The sequence below is a fragment of the Sinocyclocheilus rhinocerous genome, unplaced genomic scaffold, assembly GCF_001515625.1.
Source record: "Sinocyclocheilus rhinocerous isolate Xijiao unplaced genomic scaffold, SAMN03320098_v1.1 scaffold1679, whole genome shotgun sequence".
NCBI lineage: Eukaryota > Metazoa > Chordata > Actinopteri > Cypriniformes > Cyprinidae > Sinocyclocheilus > Sinocyclocheilus rhinocerous.
In genome coordinates this window covers 132,442-150,046 of record NW_015649661.1, presented here as the reverse complement: position 1 = coordinate 150,046, position 17,605 = coordinate 132,442, and the positions used below count along the sequence as shown (strand labels likewise).

At 36.0% G+C, this 17,605-nt stretch overlaps 2 protein-coding genes across 3 annotated transcripts in view; both read left to right on the top strand.

Moving 5' to 3' along the window:
- Positions 1–6,023: 6,023 nt before the first annotated feature.
- On the top strand, positions 6,024–8,360 carry LOC107710956 (cbp/p300-interacting transactivator 2-like). The gene is made up of 2 exons (XM_016515860.1): positions 6,024–6,207; positions 6,405–8,360. The coding sequence occupies exon 2, from the start codon at positions 6,409–6,411 to the stop codon at positions 7,084–7,086; it is 678 nt and encodes a 225-aa protein (XP_016371346.1). The 5' UTR covers positions 6,024–6,207; positions 6,405–6,408; the 3' UTR covers positions 7,087–8,360.
- A 3,321-nt stretch (positions 8,361–11,681) lies between these two features.
- The window catches only part of LOC107710955 (beta-taxilin-like), a 24,122-nt gene continuing 18,198 nt past the window's right edge, over positions 11,682–17,605 (top strand). For both annotated transcript variants that reach the window (XM_016515858.1, XM_016515859.1), the window contains exons 1-2: positions 11,682–11,701; positions 16,755–17,040. In XM_016515858.1, the coding sequence (XP_016371344.1) occupies positions 16,758–17,040 (283 nt within the window). In that variant the 5' untranslated portion in view covers positions 11,682–11,701; positions 16,755–16,757. The remainder of the gene's footprint in view (positions 11,702–16,754; positions 17,041–17,605) is intronic.

Here is a 17,605-nt window from a genome sequence, read left to right as displayed (position 1 = left end):
GGGGGGGGGGGGGGGAATCAAACTACAGGGAATACAGGGAAATCAAACCATTTTACAGCTGCCAATATTATAAATGTTATTAAGCCAATAAAATCAATTAGATTTGAATTAATGAATTAATTACTGTGTCCACAAAGTAACGTTAACATTTAGTTACAGCAGACGCAGATACCATGGTACTTTAATAGACACCATTTACATGTCACTTAAAGCATCTGAAAGTTGTTTACCTTGAAACATCCGTTTCAAAAACATTCTGAAGGTACGCTGACTTCTGATAACGCGAATGGCTTCTGTTTCCCACGTATGTTCTTCGGTGAGCTGATATTCCGCTGTAGGGGGCTCCAAAGTTGCAAAAATACACAAAACTACATACAGTTGCTTTAATGTACTTCAAAGATTACCATGGTTCGTGTAAAATAAAGCAATGGTACTATTATGATGCTTTTGTGTTACTGTTTTGCTACACTTGTGTTGCATGGTGTTTAACTTCAGAGTCGTTCACACAAGATGCACTAGTTTTCGTAACGTAATAAAAATAAAACGCTGGAAAACGGCAGAATGTTTGGTTTCGATGGATTGTTGTTAAATATCACTTTTTTGTTCTGAAGTATTCCTTTATGGTCCAAACAGCGAAACGACTCTCCAAACGATGTGATTCAGACCGTTATACCGATTCGCTGAAAAGAACCGACTCAAAGAGTGATTCATTTACAAACGGACATCGAGCGCTAGCTCTTCGACGGAAAATGTCCTATTTGGCATTTTCTATTATTTTTAAGCCTTTTCTGTATGCTTAAACTGTTTTAACCAGACATCTGCCATCTAAAACATTTACTAGAATTTACATTTAGAATATTTATTTTATTTAGGCTTTATTCCTGAGGTTTCTCTGACATTTTGTAGTTGATTCCCATATAAGTGTACGATGAGACGCACAAATCCCACCTTTATATGCACTCTAAACGAGACATCAACTGTCGTTTATTCATCTTTATCGTCTATATAAGTAAATGTTCATGATTGGGTCATGCATTGATAAATATTGCAGGCCAGTTCCCTCACAGAGCTGGCCCTGTGCCAATTCTATAAAATGTAACCAGATTTTGCCCTTTGAGTAAACAGAAGAGGGTTTTACTGTGCTTTTACTACCCTTTGAGTAAACAGAAGAGGGGTTTACTGTACTTTTACTATAATGCTCTCTGTCTTATGAAAACATTGCTACACAGGAAAAGTAGTCCAGAGAGGTGTCTGCTACTTTAGTTCACTGGCCAAATACTGCTGAAATGGGGTAAATAAAACTTTGTATTTTCTCCATAACTAAAATGGATGTTTATAGTGAAAGCTGACACTATTTCTGCATTTTTGCATATGATAATACAAACAGAATTTATTCACGTAGTCCCAACCCAAAAGGAAGAAGTGAACTTCTATTTTACAAATCAAATTTAAATGGGTTGTATGCATTTAATATAGGGTTGAATGCATATAAATTAATTTAGAAATGAATTAATCAATAGACAAAATGATTCAAAATGCTACATTGTTTTAATTTAGTACATTGAGCAAGCGGCTCAAAATTCTTTTTTGAGTTTAATATAGATTGAAGATTGAATTCAATACATAAAATAAATAAAAAGCCAGGTTATTGAAATGGTCAAAAATGAAATGAAAGTCAGGTTAGAGGTTTTGTGTTGGGTGCTAAAAGCTACTCAACAAATTTTACCTCCTCAAGTTTATATAATCAACATGCTAAATGCTTGTACATGCATGACTGTTCACATGCACAGTGAAGTAAAAACAACAGAGACGGAAAGTGATTCAGAGTGATTTTAAGATAAGGAACACATGGGTGTTACATGTGCTGCTGTTATGCTTTCAGTTTTCAGTTGTTATTTAACTTGTCGTTATCATTCACACACAAGATTTTTATCGACAGTCCCAGATCTTAAAAGGGTAAATTGGTATCATGTAACAGTACAATGCACCAAATGACCCAGGTGCAAACAGTGCAACTGGTAGGTGCTCTGGGGTGACAAAGTATTTGAGGTTCTATACCAACTCATTTATTTGTGCAGTAAAACTCTCCGTAGCTTATATGGTCTCATGTGACGTTCTCCACTGAAGGGTGGAAATGACATTAGACATTAGATATTTTATTTTTATTAACATGAAATAAATATCCTCAGGATCCTTCAAATTAAATGGAGTATAGCACAGGCAATAATTTATCTGTAATTTATTGTCCATAATAAATCCAGTTCTCTCAAATAAAATCATATGGCCCCTGACGGTTTTATTGGTAGGTTACAATGCACAAAAGGGAGAAAGAATATAATTTTTACACCACGTCTATAAGAAAGTGGTTTTTTTTTTCTCCAAAGGTTAAGGCACTAAATTAGATTCAGTGCACCAAACAGAAAAAATCTACTGAAATAATAACAGAGCATGTTGCTTTCAACACAAAAGCTCCCAAATCAATGAGTGTCTTCTTGTGACACAAATGTGCAATAGGTTTCGAACATAAGGCTTAGAGGGTGTAAAGCTCATTAGTTAGTTTCCCTACTGAGGCGGATTCAGGCATGACTTTGGGATTAAACGGCTTTTGGAATGCTATTGTCTAAGCAGCCTCTAAAACTGAAGGAACACAGATGGGTCCAGGTCTTTCTATGTGTACAAACTCTAAAGATACAGATAACTTGTTCTTGTTTGACAGAATTAGGAGAGTGTCTCGAAATTAATGAACTCTAGTCCATTAATCTGTTCTCGAATATGCTTGTCTATATATAGGTATTTCATTAAACATGGACATCATACTTCTGACTTTCAAAGTGTATAATTTTAGATCCTATATTGAAATTAAGAAAAATTTCAATATAGACATTTTCACCCAAAAACTACTTTTTCAGCTTCAGTTCAGTAGAGCAGAGATGCCAAAACCATGCAGAACCAAGCCAAAACCATGCAAACCAAAGTTAGCCAGTGATGATCTTTGATTGGGTTCACCATGCCATATTACAATATAGGACGGGAAAATAGAGGGGGGGGCATTAATTTCTGATTTATGTATTTGTTTGAACATTATGTGTGTGTGTGTGTGTGTGTGTGTGTGTGTGTGTGTGTGTTATTTTTACATTGAAATATTAAAACCAATAAAAGTGAGTTTGATTAAAAATGTAAACATTTTAAAAATGCATTATATATTAAATATATTATAATATGCTTAATTATTTAAAAATTGCCCACGGCTTTCAATTAAGTTTAATTTTTTGCCTTTCATATTAAAAACTTCGGGCACCTCTTCTGTAGAGGAATATGAGGTTATGTGCCTTTACCAAGAGTAGAATGGTCACATTTACACATCACACACTACATTTCAAACATGCATGCCAGTAATGATGGCCGCAATAGGATTAATTAATGACCGTGTTAATGGACCCATTAAACAAATGATCATATCAACCAATGGTGCTGCTCTCTTACATACATTATAATTGAACTGGAATGGTTTGTATTTAGTCTTGAGATGTTTAAAATGCATGAAGATCAACATTGCAATTAATTTTGACATTATTACCAGGCTGTTGAATTTAAAGCAGGTTTTCTTTTCATGTTTATCTTTCAGAACATTTTTTTACTCTTTTATCCCCTCCATCTATTAGGGCAGCATCTATATCGAGACTCACAATGAGATCATTCTTAGAGGTAATTTTTCTCAAATAATAATTTACAAACTCGTAGTGATAAGAAAATATGCCTTCCATGTCGGATAAGTAGCTAAACAGCTCAATAAGTGTAATTTGTTTCACTTTTCCAGTGAAAGGTTGTAAGAGCATGCATCTGACATGATAACATTTTACATATCAAGGTTTGGTTTGATTACATGATTTCTTGAGATCAAATCTACTGTCAGGTCTCTCTCAGCAGGCATATTGGTTTGGACGTGCAGAACGTGAAGATTCTTTGGCAGCAGTGCACACAGACTCCTCTTATCAGCACTCCTGGGATTTAATTGCTGCTCTTTTTTCTTGTCCTGTTTTATGCTCTTAAATTTGACTATGGACAAAACTGGCACTTTGCATCAGTGTTCAAGTTACAATGTGAACATTTAACAAATACTAACGATTGCAAATCAAATTATAACTCACAATTTAAATTATACTTTTTTACTTAGAACGTTTTTATTTTAGAGACTTTCAGCTGACTTTCAACCTTCGCTGTCATCTCATTAGGACGATGCTCATGTATCACTGTTTAACTTTATAATTGGTTAAATTCATTGTGTCACAACTCAGTACAGCTCATATTATTGCAAAGTGTTGGTATAAATTACATGAAAAATGTGTGACATGGGCACTGCAGTGTAATGTGTCACCAACCCTGTTTATCTCAATCAGTGTATGGTGTTAATGGATGTTCGAGCACGCACACTGCCTTTAAAACCCTGTGAAACGTGATTCCATGTTTTGTTCACTCTTGCAGTGAACAGAAATAGCCGCAATGAGGTAATGTGTGCAGCGGTGTTGCTCCATGCGCGCGGAAGGCGATTGGTCGCGCGCTTCAGCTCCACGTTTTGCACGAGCCCAGATCCAGACCTTTGCGGCAAGCCGTTTTAACATTAATCCATTATACGTACTAGTGCCTATTTTTTGTTACTAGTCAATATTTTTAATTACTAGTACACTGTAAAATATTTGTCGAATTTGTAAATAAAACAAAAATTATTGGAGTATGTTTTTCAAATACTTTAGCTTTTCTTAAAAACTGCATGTTTATTCAGTGTGTTAGGCTACTTGCATTTCTTTGTAATTGTTTTTTTTTAATTTACAAGCAATTTCTGAGTTAAATTTACTTCTACACCAATTTTTTTTCAGAGTAAGAAATAGTAGCATTTTTTTCCAATTTTACTAGTAACTCATTAGATACTATAAAGGTCTACTAGTAAGCTATACTTATTTAATAGATACTACTACTTATGTGTCTAGTATTTATTCATTTTCATTTGAATTTTATTCCAGTTTCAGTATTTCTACTACTTATTGATTAAATAAATAAATATAGGTTGAAATAAGATAGGTTGATCATATTTACTAGGCCTAACATTTTTATCTCACTAGTTACAGTTAAGGGGTGTTAATTTTTAACTAAAAACTGAAAGAAAAAAAAAGAAAAGAAAACTTTTTATGTGTTTTGGCCGTTCATTTACACGTCAACAGCACTTTGGCTGCCTGAAAGTGCAAACTTTTGAAAACAGGTTTCAAAGTGCAAAGTGCATTATCGTCTCCATGTAAACTATAAAACGTGAAATTGTGAAAATGGTGATGTCATGCACATGCATATTACATATTCAGTCTATATGTTCGCAGGTGTGTAGTGTTTCTCTTTAAGCTACTGACCTGGCATGCATAAGTTTACGATGTTAATATGCATGTATTTGCTAGCTAGCTAATTTTTGAATGTAGTATTCTATACTCTACGCTTACCCTTTTTCAGTTTCAGCACAAGCCCCTCAAAAGGTCTGTGCACGGCCCTGATGCATAATATAGTGTTTTTAGTCTTTTTCGAAGATCCGCGTGAACAAATATTGTTTTGACAAGTTTAATTGCTATAATACACTGAAAAAACAATGGTGTAGAAAAAATGTCACAAATAATTACAAACAAACAGCAAGTAACACACTGAATTAAATGTGAAATTTTAAAGTAGAAAATAAAAAAGGTATTTTCTTGTAAAAAATTTATTGCGTAAAATCTCATGAAACAAACTCCAAAAATCTATCTATTTTTTCTATCTATTTATTTATTTATATTTTATCTATTATAAAACAGATTCAAGAAAAACTGAAAATGTAAGTACTACCCTCAAGGAACAGTTACAAGTAAAACTGATTTCTTCAAAGTAGTTTGGATGAATAGACTACATGATAATACTGCTTGCCACAGGCCTGAATGTAGTCAGATTGAAGGTTGGCTTTGCTCCGCCCCTGGCTTGATTGTATATGAGTGCTGACCGAGAAGCATGCAGCAGTTTTTTCGTAATGTTTTTGATGCGGAGGCTGGCGCTTAATGCGGTCTGTATTTGGAGAGCATACGCTTTTTATTGACTTGGATTAGGAGGGATTGTGAACTCTTTCATCTCTGGTATTGTCAGTTACTTTTTGCTGTTGCCGTCTGCGGTGCGACGCACTCAGCAGATTCAAGCAGAGAGGTAAAGGTTACAAAGTTTAGCCTGCTTGTGAATGCCGATGACACAGTTAGACGCGTGTGTGTTTAATCGTGCATATTGCAAACAAGCTTCGCTTTAATGTTGAACTATTTATAAACCAAATCCTCGTGCCATCTGACGATTTATTTACACTGTGTTTACGCAAATTGCCATATTAACTTTTGCAAACTGTTTTCCAGTGGAATGGTAGACCGCATGATGGCAATGAACCATGGACGTTTCCCAGATGCTGTGAATGGGCATCAACACTCCGCGCGCAGGATGGGAATGGGACAGTTTTCCAACGCGCTTCCACAGCAGCAGCAGCAGCATTATAACGTTATCATGGGAGATCACATGCATTACGCGGGAGGGAATGTAAACGCAAACCACGGGATCCGGCATTCCATGGCCTCTGGGAATAATATAAACGGAGGGATCCCCAATGGCAACTTGCCTGCCCGCTTTAACTCCCAGTTTGTCGGACAAGGGCAGCAGCAGCTCGCTGCCAGCATGCAGTTGCAGAAGCTCAACACGCCTTACTATGGTCACCTCACGCATCCTTCCCATCATCACCATTACATGCACGAACTGCACCCCGCCAGCCACCAGTTAAACGGGACAGGACAGCAGTTCCGAGACAGTAACGCTAAGCAGAACACGTCTGGGGTTCCTCTGCCTGGCCACCACATGCCTGCAGCAATGCTGCCCCCCAACGTTATCGACACGGATTTTATTGACGAGGAGGTCTTGATGTCACTGGTGATAGAAATGGGCTTGGACCGAATAAAGGAGCTGCCAGAGCTCTGGCTGGGACAGAATGAGTTTGATTTCATGACAGACTTCGTTTGTAAGCAACAGCCCAGCCGAGTGAGCTGTTAATCTAACTTTTTTCCATTTTTTGTTCCCTTTTTTTGGCTTTGTCCTTTTTTCTTTTTTTTTATGAGACTGATATTACTGGTGTGTTTTCCTAGATCCATAAACCAGAGGGTTCCCACAGTCCTGGGTGTATCAGGGAATTTCAAAAGTTTGTTTCAGGCCTGAAAAAGTCTTGGAGATGAATTAAAATGTAAAAAATCATGGAAATTTGTGTAGTCAATATGAATTTTTCTAGATATGCTGAAGTATTACATTGACCAAAAAAGAAATGAATGCGATCTCTATATTTTTTTAAATCCTTCACGTCACAGATGACTGGAGAAGGGGGAAATCATGTAAATTCATTAGTCAGAAAGTGTGGGAACCCTGAAATCCAAATGATGAACCCACAAAACACGGAAGTACCATTCAAGAGTAAACTTTCATCAGCTGGTTCATGCCATTATGTAACAGAATTGGATTTGTTTTGCATGAGGATGGTTTGGACACCCAAGAGTCATGCTATGCATCACATACGCAGGGGCTGGAGAGTGAGAAATGCAAGGAAATCCCAGAAAACTCAAAAATATCTGTTCAGTATTAATGTAGCAGACAAAATAGACAAAAAAAAATCATGTTTTGCTCCTTCAGACACTTTTAACATGAGACCTCCAGTGGTATCGGATGTCAGTGAATGCATATTCTAAATATTGTTGGTGGTTATGTGACATGATTGTAGATAATAGTGTGTAATTGTCTCAATCAGCAATGTACTATAAACGTTAGTGGCCATATTTACCAGATTCCTGTGCTGCTCAGAGATTCACTGAACTGTGAGCAGATGCTTCAAGTTGTTCTTCTCTCCACCCTTTCTACATCTACTCAGGCCCATGTTGCCTCCATGATGCTTGTGTGTATATCAGAGCCTAAAACGTATACGGAAATTATATGAATGTGAGTGAGAGTGTGCATTTGCCGGCTACTCAATATGTGCTTAATTGAGTACAGTGTATCGAAAAGTACAAGAAAAGACATTCCGATCCTGAATGTCATAGTCTGGAATGTTGTAAAGGAAGGGAATGTGGAAATATCCCAACACAGAAGAGTTTCATCTTCATCGGTTTTCAAAAATAGATAGACCACTGTGCTTATTATAGTATGCGGTACATGGCAATACTACTGTGTTGAGGCTTTCTAGGAAAGTTTTACAGTATTTTTGTATATTTTTAGAAAAAATTTTAATTTATTATATTTTAATTTGCAAACATGAATAAAGCAGCAGAGGCTCATTACTGAAATCAATGCCCTGTTCTTTTGGGTGTCCGCATCATTTACGATCCCAAACTGTAATTACGATGTTCTATTCATGTCAGTTTTACAATTAAAGTTCTGTTCTAATCAACATAATACAATGTTTTTGTTGTAACGTTATAAATCTGTATATAACTTTCAACAAGAGATGATTTTAACTTTTTAACTTACACTTTTTCAAGCTAATTGGTTTTAGCCTTTTTGATTTCTTTTGTTAATTCTACTCTTAATTAACATTTAAGTCAATGTGAACATATATCAAGCTTTTATTTGGCGAAGAATGTCCTTTTATAGTCCTCTCTTTAAATTAAGTCATATGAGACTTTGGGCAGCTTGTCCATTTCTTGTTCTGGTAGAAAATGTGCACATTTAAAAGGCTCACTGTAGATGTGTATTAAAATGCAAGACCAAGTGCTGGATAAAGCGTCCAGTTTCACTGCATGAATAATTATCATGCAAATAGGTAGCATTCAGCAGAGTTTGTCCTGCAGTGAAATTGAAACTTCTCGGAGTTGTCAGCTTACTAGTGCCAAGCACAGTCTAAAAACCATCAAGGGCTGATAGAGTGAGCATTAGCATAATTTGGAATTCAAGATATACAGAAATGGGAAATAAGAGCTCATCCATAACTGTATTTAACAATGATCTCAAATGTTCTTCTAGAGTTATATGTAACGCAAATATGATTGTGCAAATGATGAGAAATTTCAGTGTGCATCAGGAAGGTTAATTGCTGATGTAAAAAGTCTCTTAGTATTTTGGTCATGTCTAAAATGTTTACATTTTTGTATTAAAAGGCATAGTTCACCCACAAATTGCTACATCCCATCACCTTTTACCCACCCTCATGTCATTCCAAACCCACAAGACTTTGGTTAATTTTCAAAACACAAATTAAGATATTTTTAATGAAACCTGAGAGGTTTCTGTCCCGAGAAAATCCAAGTAACCAAAACTTAGAAGATCCAAAAAGGTTATAAAGGCATCAAAAACAAATCAATATGAATTGAGCGATTTGATCCAAGTTTTGTAAAGAGATACAATCGCTTTATATGATGATTCAGATTTCTTAACAATGAAACCATTTGATTTATTTGGATTCATTTTACGCCGCCTTTATGACCTTTTTGTATCTTCTACGTTTTGGTTACCTGGACATTCAGTGGAGGAACATAAACCTCTCAGGTTTCATTAAAAATATTTTAATTTGTGTTTGAAGATATTTTAACCAAAAATCTTATGGGTTTGGAATGACATGAGGGTCAGTAAATGATGACAGAATTATATTTTTTGGAGTAAACTATCCCTTTAAGAGCAAGTAAGTACCTTTCATTAACAGTACATACATTTTCTACTGGCCAAAATATACATACCTAGGATTGAAAAGGTTTTTTTAAAGTACAGTGCAATAGAACTTTGTAAAAAAAAAAAACTCAATATAAACTTTATTTTAATTCATTTTTTATAGAAAAATGAATCTCTTTTGATATACTATTACATTCATCTTAAGTCCCTTATTGAATTACAGTTATGTTGATAAGCGTTTTGTTCAAAAGATGCCTCTTTAATTCTAGTTTCAGTGCTTCCCTGTGGTGATATTGACTTATAATGGATGTTTCCATAATGCCATTTTTAATAGCAGAGACCAACAGGATATCAACAACCTCTTGCTAACCTGTTAAATGTGAAGCAGACCTTCAGATAAAGAGCCTGTGGAGTCAAACTGTGTGTGCTTGATGGCTAACTTCTCAAGTTCCTTCATACATTAGTTCTTGCAAAGGCAATTATTCAGAGCACCATTATGTATCCATTACAGCAAGCTAATTTGAAAAGAATTTTAAACACAGCTTATATCAATAATTGAGACTAATAAAAAAGAAATGTCAAAAGACTCCCCGATGAACATTGCAGAGAATATGCGGGCACACGCTCTTCCTCAAGGTCTGCTGTCCTTCAGATTTTTGGCAGAGCTTCAAATTCTGGTACTTCATTCAGAATTAAGTAAAAAAAAAAAGAGACAGACTCATGGAAGTGGAGGAGAATTAAAACAATCTTATTTGCGGCGAGGGAAATTACATTTACAGAGCAGGGCAGAGATAAGTAAGAATGGTAATTATGGAAACACATAGGCATCGCTATTGAAAAAGGAGGAATGGAAGTGGAATGCCAAATGTCTTCAATAAGAAATCCATTTTGGGGAAATAATTTGACTGTGTCAGATATACTCTGCTCACAGATTTAATGAATGATTGCATTTAATCAATGATCTGTAGCATATAAATTTAAACTATTACATACATATTTCACACTGATAGAGACACTTAACCTTTAAAGAGAGTAAAACTACATAGTACTACAGCTGCCTTGCTCAAGGAGATCTTTGCACATGGGACCACAGAACTTTCTGAGCCAATCACTTGAGCTGTAAATGTCATGTGACTAATCACACTGTAACATGGGAACACACACAGCCTCAATCCCATCACTAATGGCTTGAACTGCGAAAGGCTGCATTTACATTAAAATACATTATTAAAATATACATTTCTTTAAAAAAGAATTGATAGTCTCCTATTATAAAAAATATTTAATTAATACATGTTTAAAGGTTTGGGGTCAGCAAGAAGACCTTTTCCCTTTTTTGAAGAAATTAATACTTTTATTCAGCAAGGATGCATTAAATTGATCAAAAATGATGCATGAGTTTCCACCAAAATATTAAGCTACTGTTTGCAACACTGATAGATGTTTCTTGAGCAGCAAATCAACATTTTAGAATGATTTCTGAAGGATCATTTGACACTGAAGGCTGAAAATTCAGCCTTGCCATTTTATGAATATATATTTTATATTTTAAATCATAATACTTCACAATATTACAGTTTTACTGTATTTTCGATCAAATAAATGCAAATTTGCTAATTGGTTACTGTTATATATTTTAATGCCAAAAAAAAAATGTTTCATCAGAATACACTGCTGTTTTTAAATGGTCATTAATGGAAACCGATGTTTTTTAGAACCAAATGGTATAGTTACAACATCTACCAGCAGGGGGTAACTAGACCATGTTAGTAACCTGTCAAAACTTTGACCTTTTGCTCTTGTTATTAAAAATATTATTTCCAGTGTGAATAATCACTTATATCTTTCTTTTGGTATATCAATCATCCTGCTAACACAGTCATGACACTAAATCAGTGTGAAGAACATTCTGTAAACAGGCAAACGCTACATGACACTGATCTGGATTGTGACATTGTTTAATATACTAAGTGAGATCCATTATAACAGTCTGTCAATGGAGGTTCTGCCCTGCTGCTCAGAGGTGAGTTTCACAACATCGTGTTTTTACAGTTTAATGCTCTGCAGATGCTGTCACTGCACTGCATGAAAGAGCATTGGACACTTACATGGGCCCTATCAACATATCCATTAACACGACACCATATGAGTCAGTCTGTGATCACACCATTTTAGGGGCTAAAGAGGTATTTTTTATTTAATAAAGCTTCATAGCCATTGCTGCTGTTGATGTCTTCCTCTGAGATGTGTAATTGTTCCTTTTTGCTTGCTTAGATAAGCACTCTTGTTGGAGAGTGATAATTTTTTCCCATTTGCTTGTCCTAAAGGAAATAGTACTTGTGAGCCAGCAAAATGAAGGTTAGAATAGGGTTAGAATTTTAGTGAAATTATCAAGAAAAGGAGAAAAAAAGGAAGCGCAACAGACCCAGTTGACATCACACATGAAAGAAAAATCACGAAACAGATATCTTTGATATGAATTTTTTTTTGTTTGTTTGTTTTTTTGTCCTGGTCAGCAGTGAGAGCAAATTGAGACTGGCTTAACCCCATACATCTGTCTCCATCTAGTCTTGAGAACTCACAATTGTCACACATGGCGCTCAAAGTTTGTGACCAAACCAAACCAAAACATTGTCATTAAAATTTGCTCAAGATGATCTTATGCCAGCTACTGTTTCATTTTTGTTTTTCTCCTAAAAGTTTTTAGGGGAACATCTGAGTCAAAGTTCGCTCTAGCGGTTAATAAACAGAACTGCGTGCGTCTTGCGGAAGAACATTGTATCCGGAGCTACTTCTCTCTGTTTATGTCTATGGCGAATCACGCAGGTACTGGGCTACTCCGCAGCGGTACCTACCCGAACCAGTCTAAATAGTCCGAATATAAACATGTATTATAGATGTACCGTAGTGATTCAGGACAAGCCAAAAACACGGTTTGGAAAATGGATTCATGGTGTACTCGCTTATTATATAAATTTTGAACACAAAAAAGTTACGGACTGCAGCTTTAAGCAATATGAAAACTAAGAATGATTCAATGACTCATTCGTTTTTGAACGAATCGACGTATTGATCGATCCAGCGCGATCACGACTGGGTTTTTTTTCACAAAACAATTCAATAAACAAGAAATTAAAGTTGAGTAACTTACATTTTAGACACAATATTTGCAAGGTTGACAGTACTTTGTCTTCTTTGCTCAGCTAACACGAAAATATAGGCCTATCCCAAAAAAATGAAGATACATTAGAATTTCCCTTGCCTTTCAGAATAAATCAGCGTCTTTGAACGAATCATTTGAATGAACGATTTAAAATAACGGCCTCTTGTCGCCACCTATTGTAGTATTGGGCTGACAAGTCGGTCTGCAATGCGGAACGATACAAAGAGTGAAAAGTCCTAGTGCTGTTGAACTGTAGCTACTAATATAGGCTAAACGCTCTTGAAACGCTAATTCAAACATCGAAACTAACTGATAACACTTAAATGAAACTCAAACTCCAAGTCCTTATAAAATGTTAAACTTCTGTTTATAACTAATAAAATGTTGAGATGTTTTTTTGTACATTACCGCATTTTTGCTCTTAGAGGACTGGGTGCAAATTGCAATGAAGTCAACGCAGAGGGATGTTGACTGTTATAATTGCCTTCACTGTGGGAATGTTGGTTGTGCTCATTCCTAACAGTCAGCTCTGAGCCCCCCTGTGCTTTCCAGTCTCTGTTACTGTGAATCCAGACACCTCCTCCAGCCTGCATTGCAAGGAGATACTGTAGCCTACAAACAAGTCAGTGACATAAAATGACAAGAAAGCAGCTGGATTGTGTCTCCTTGAGAGCGTGAGGAGAAATTCTCTCTGTTAGCTTATGCTACATGCATGTGTGACACATCGTCCCATCAAATGCTGCTCCATCTCTGCCCTGAGAATAAAACACAAGCTAAAAAAAATAAGACATTCACATTTCTCAGAGAGATCTGTATTTCACTTCCATTTTTCATTGAAAATGCTTATTCACGATTCATTTGCATTATCGGAGTTCTCTGATATTTTTAAAAAACTGATTTGTTTTTTTCTATAAATGTCAAAAAATAATACACAGGTAAAAAATAAAACTATTTTAATTTAAATCAATATAATTTCTATGTATTAGTGAGTATTCTTGTCTTGTTTTCCTATAAAAATATTTTTCAGAAAAAGTTTACAGTTTTTTACATGATGTTACTGTTTTTTTAAACATAAACCTCACTAAATGTTGGTCAATTAAAACAAGGCTATATGTCTTAATATACTATGCAGTTTTTCTTCTCAAGTAAATTCATCTTTATTTAAAAGATATTTAGATATTTTGTGACAGTTTAGAAAAGTAAGTTTAGATTCAAATAACCATCTCTTTACCATCTGCTATCAACTTTAACAACAAATCTGCAATTTAAAAATGACAAATGGCAGAAAGTTTAGAATATAGCAAGCCTCATTATCAACCATTAAATACAATGTGTGACAGAGCAAATTATACACAGGATATGTGGACATTCCTGTCTCTGCAACACAGTCCAATGATCAGAGTGCTTTTGACAGCACCTGGAGAGAAAGGAGAGCGAGGCAGGAGGAGACATGGACATCTTACTTAATTTGACTGCATGAGTCAGCAGCTCATTTAGAGGAGCTCTCAAGCCAAAAATAAATAAAAAATGGAGCAAGATTCTGTTGCGACTTTGTCAAAAGAGTCCTATGCCATGGAAAACAGGAAATGAGCAGTTCGGAGAAGTATCGTTCATTCTTACCAGCTCATCTGTGCCTATGACAGCAAAATCTACAAGGCCAGAAACATTGGTCGAGTCCTTGCCTCTCCAGCTCTGTAACATGCTGACAGTTGCGGCAAAATGCGATTCAAGGTTAAAGAGACATTTATCAAAACACCCAAGCAAGACACTTTCAAAGAACAAGGACGTTACAATCATTAATTGAGATGCAGGGGCTGAGAGAAATAATTAAGCCTGGAGCCAAAGTCAGAATCATTTCTATCTGGTGATTAAAAAGATTCCCTAATAAAAGCCAAAGAGGGTGAGGATTATCAGAGAGACGACCTGCGGTAAAGACTATCGCCCACCACTCTTTACAAATCCTTAACATGACCCTCCAACAGTTTAGACCAGGGGTGCCCAAACTCGGTCCTGGAGGGCCGGTGTCCTGCAGAGTTTAGCTCCAACCCTAATCAAACACACCTGAAGCAGCTAATCAAGCTCTTACTAGGCATACTAGAAACTTCCAGGCAGGTGTGTTGAGGCAAGATGGAGCTAAACTCTGCAGGACACCGGCCCTCCAGGACCGAGTTTGGGCACCCCTGGTTTAGACTCATTGTGCTTTTAGTAAGAGCTATTGCAAATAGCAAAGTAATGATTCTGATGCCCAAATTTGCTAATATCAGTGCGTAAAAATGCACTACATAGGTCATACATTAAAGACCCCATGATATTGTTTGGTGAATGGGTGGGTAGCCGTGTTTCACAGTTGCATGCCAAATATTTTTAAATATTTAGAAATGTGCAGACAAAAACGCTGTTATGGAGTGAGTTGCACTGGAGATGCTAATCACTTCACAATTCTCCATTTGCATGATTTGAAGTGATTAGAGTGCAATTGACTGGAATTATGGTGGACAAATGTGATAATAAATGCTAATAGGAGCTGTGAAAACCCAATACTAAGCAGATTGTTACAAGAAATTGGTCCTTAGGCATTCAGTACACAAGTCAATAACTGTGAGGGCTGCTCAGATCTGCATGTTTACCCTATAAAGCCAAGTGTATCATATTTAATATGCAAATTTCTAAGTGTTCTAAATGATGAAAATGATCAAAACTTTGATGTAAAACCTGTTGTACACAACCTACTACATGCCTGTCGTCTGATTGAGAGTAACCTCCAACCTCCTGACAACTGATATTTAACATGCATTTTATGTAAGCAGTCTGCTATACTGTTATAAATATCTCATTGATTATATTGCAAGCTATCAGAATTTAAATTCTCATTCATTTTTGGCCATATTAATATTAGCAACTGCACCAAATTGTATATTTTTGCTCAAGTTTGGCCTCTGAGATTTTTTTCCTCCTCAAGTATGCGCTCCATATTCTCATTATATCATACTTAACAAAAAACACATATGGAAACTTTATTCAGATTTTCTTTTAGATTTTGTATAAAGGTTTAATAAACTGTTCCATTAAAAAAATCTGACAATCATTGTGAGGAGGAGGGGTGGATGCATGCACATGGGGTTTGGAATGGGGGCTATAATTTTAACCTGATAAGCAACAGAGCTGGGACATAAACAACCTCTGGAATCTCAGAGTTCATTCCACATGAAATCAGCTGTGTAGAGCTGAAGGGCTTCAGGCCTGGCGCTATCAGTGACACATCAGATTTAGAGGCTCAGCGATACTCTGCCACTGTGATTTGTGCTATTTTCTCCACACCCCGTCCTCTAGCCGTCCTCTAGGCTTCCGTACCCACTGTATATATATATATAAACATATTTAGAAATATTAACAAAATATCAGTACATGTAAAAAAACAAAACAAGACAAAGAGATAGATATAACTAATTAAATTGGCCATCGTTATTGTATAGACAAATTACTTTACATTTCCCTTCAGTTATTTCCATTTTTACATTTCTGCAATTATTTATTTTTCAAGGTCACTTCTCTATTATCCGTATTGTTTCTGCCTAAGGCAAATACATTAATCAAATTTTCTTTAATTTCCCCAAATTTAAATGCCCATTTCTTACAAACAACCTCATGCATATCGAACATAAATTCCCTCTATTTATGCAAACATACCACAAACTGGCCAAAAGCCATCCGTCTTCACTTTAGTGGCTGGTGATTTCAGGGAGTCATTTCAAACCTCTCTACAAGTAATGCATAATCACTTCTCATTAATTTCAACAATCTCATTTCAGCATCAAGCTAAGAGTGTAATCAAGGAATTGGCTGTTCTACCTCTGCTAATCAATCTGCTTTCTTATGAAGCACTTTTATGATATATTTAACTTGATTTTTGCAGCATATGATGGAGGGCAGTGACCAGACCTCTGAGAACGCCAATGAACAAGTCAATGACCCTGAGGAGCAGCCAGTGGACCCCATGGAGGACTTCAGCCGGCAGCTAGAGGATATAATCAACACGTATGGAGCGGCATCGAGCCTGATGCAGGAGCAGATCTCCATCCTGGAGTCTGAGGAGAAAAAGGAAGAGGAGGCAAAGGCTGATGAAGAGGCTGACCCACAAGAAGCTGGTGCCAGTCCAGAGAAGGAGCAAAAAGCTGATAAGAAACTCCTCAAGGGCCTGGGTGAGCAATCTGCCTTTCTTCTGTTCGTTTGATAAACAGAGGAAACGTCTTGAGATTAAACAGACAAACTAAAAGTCTAAACCTCACAAAGAGAATTTTCATTTTGCTCAGCATCATAAAACGTCCCCTAGTATTGCCAAATCAGTCAATAATTGGTCAAGAAATTACATGGGCCATTCTTTGAAATAGGTGCCATTTTAAGGTTGACAACCACATAAATAATAAATTACAATGTGCCACATCAAGTTAATCAAAAAATACAGCAAAAAAAAAGTCATTTAAAATAACTGTTTTCTATTTAAATATATTTCAAAAAGAATTCCAGTGATGACAAAGCTGAATTTTCAGCAGCCAATAATCCAGTCTTCATTGTCATGTGAACCTTCAGAAATCATTCTAATATGTTCATTTGGTGCTCAAGAAACATTTTTTATTATTATCAATGTTGAAAGCAGCTGTACTTAATGTTTTCTGAAGACTTGGAATATAGCACAAAAATGCACAAAAATGTTATGAACCACTTCTACAGTGCTTCTTATGCTTGTTTTATATATATATATATATA

Bases quoted from the DNA above. Each gene is read 5' to 3' on its own strand.
- LOC107710956 (XM_016515860.1), top strand. From the start codon at position 6,409: ATGGTAGACCGCATGATGGCAATGAACCATGGACGTTTCCCAGATGCT.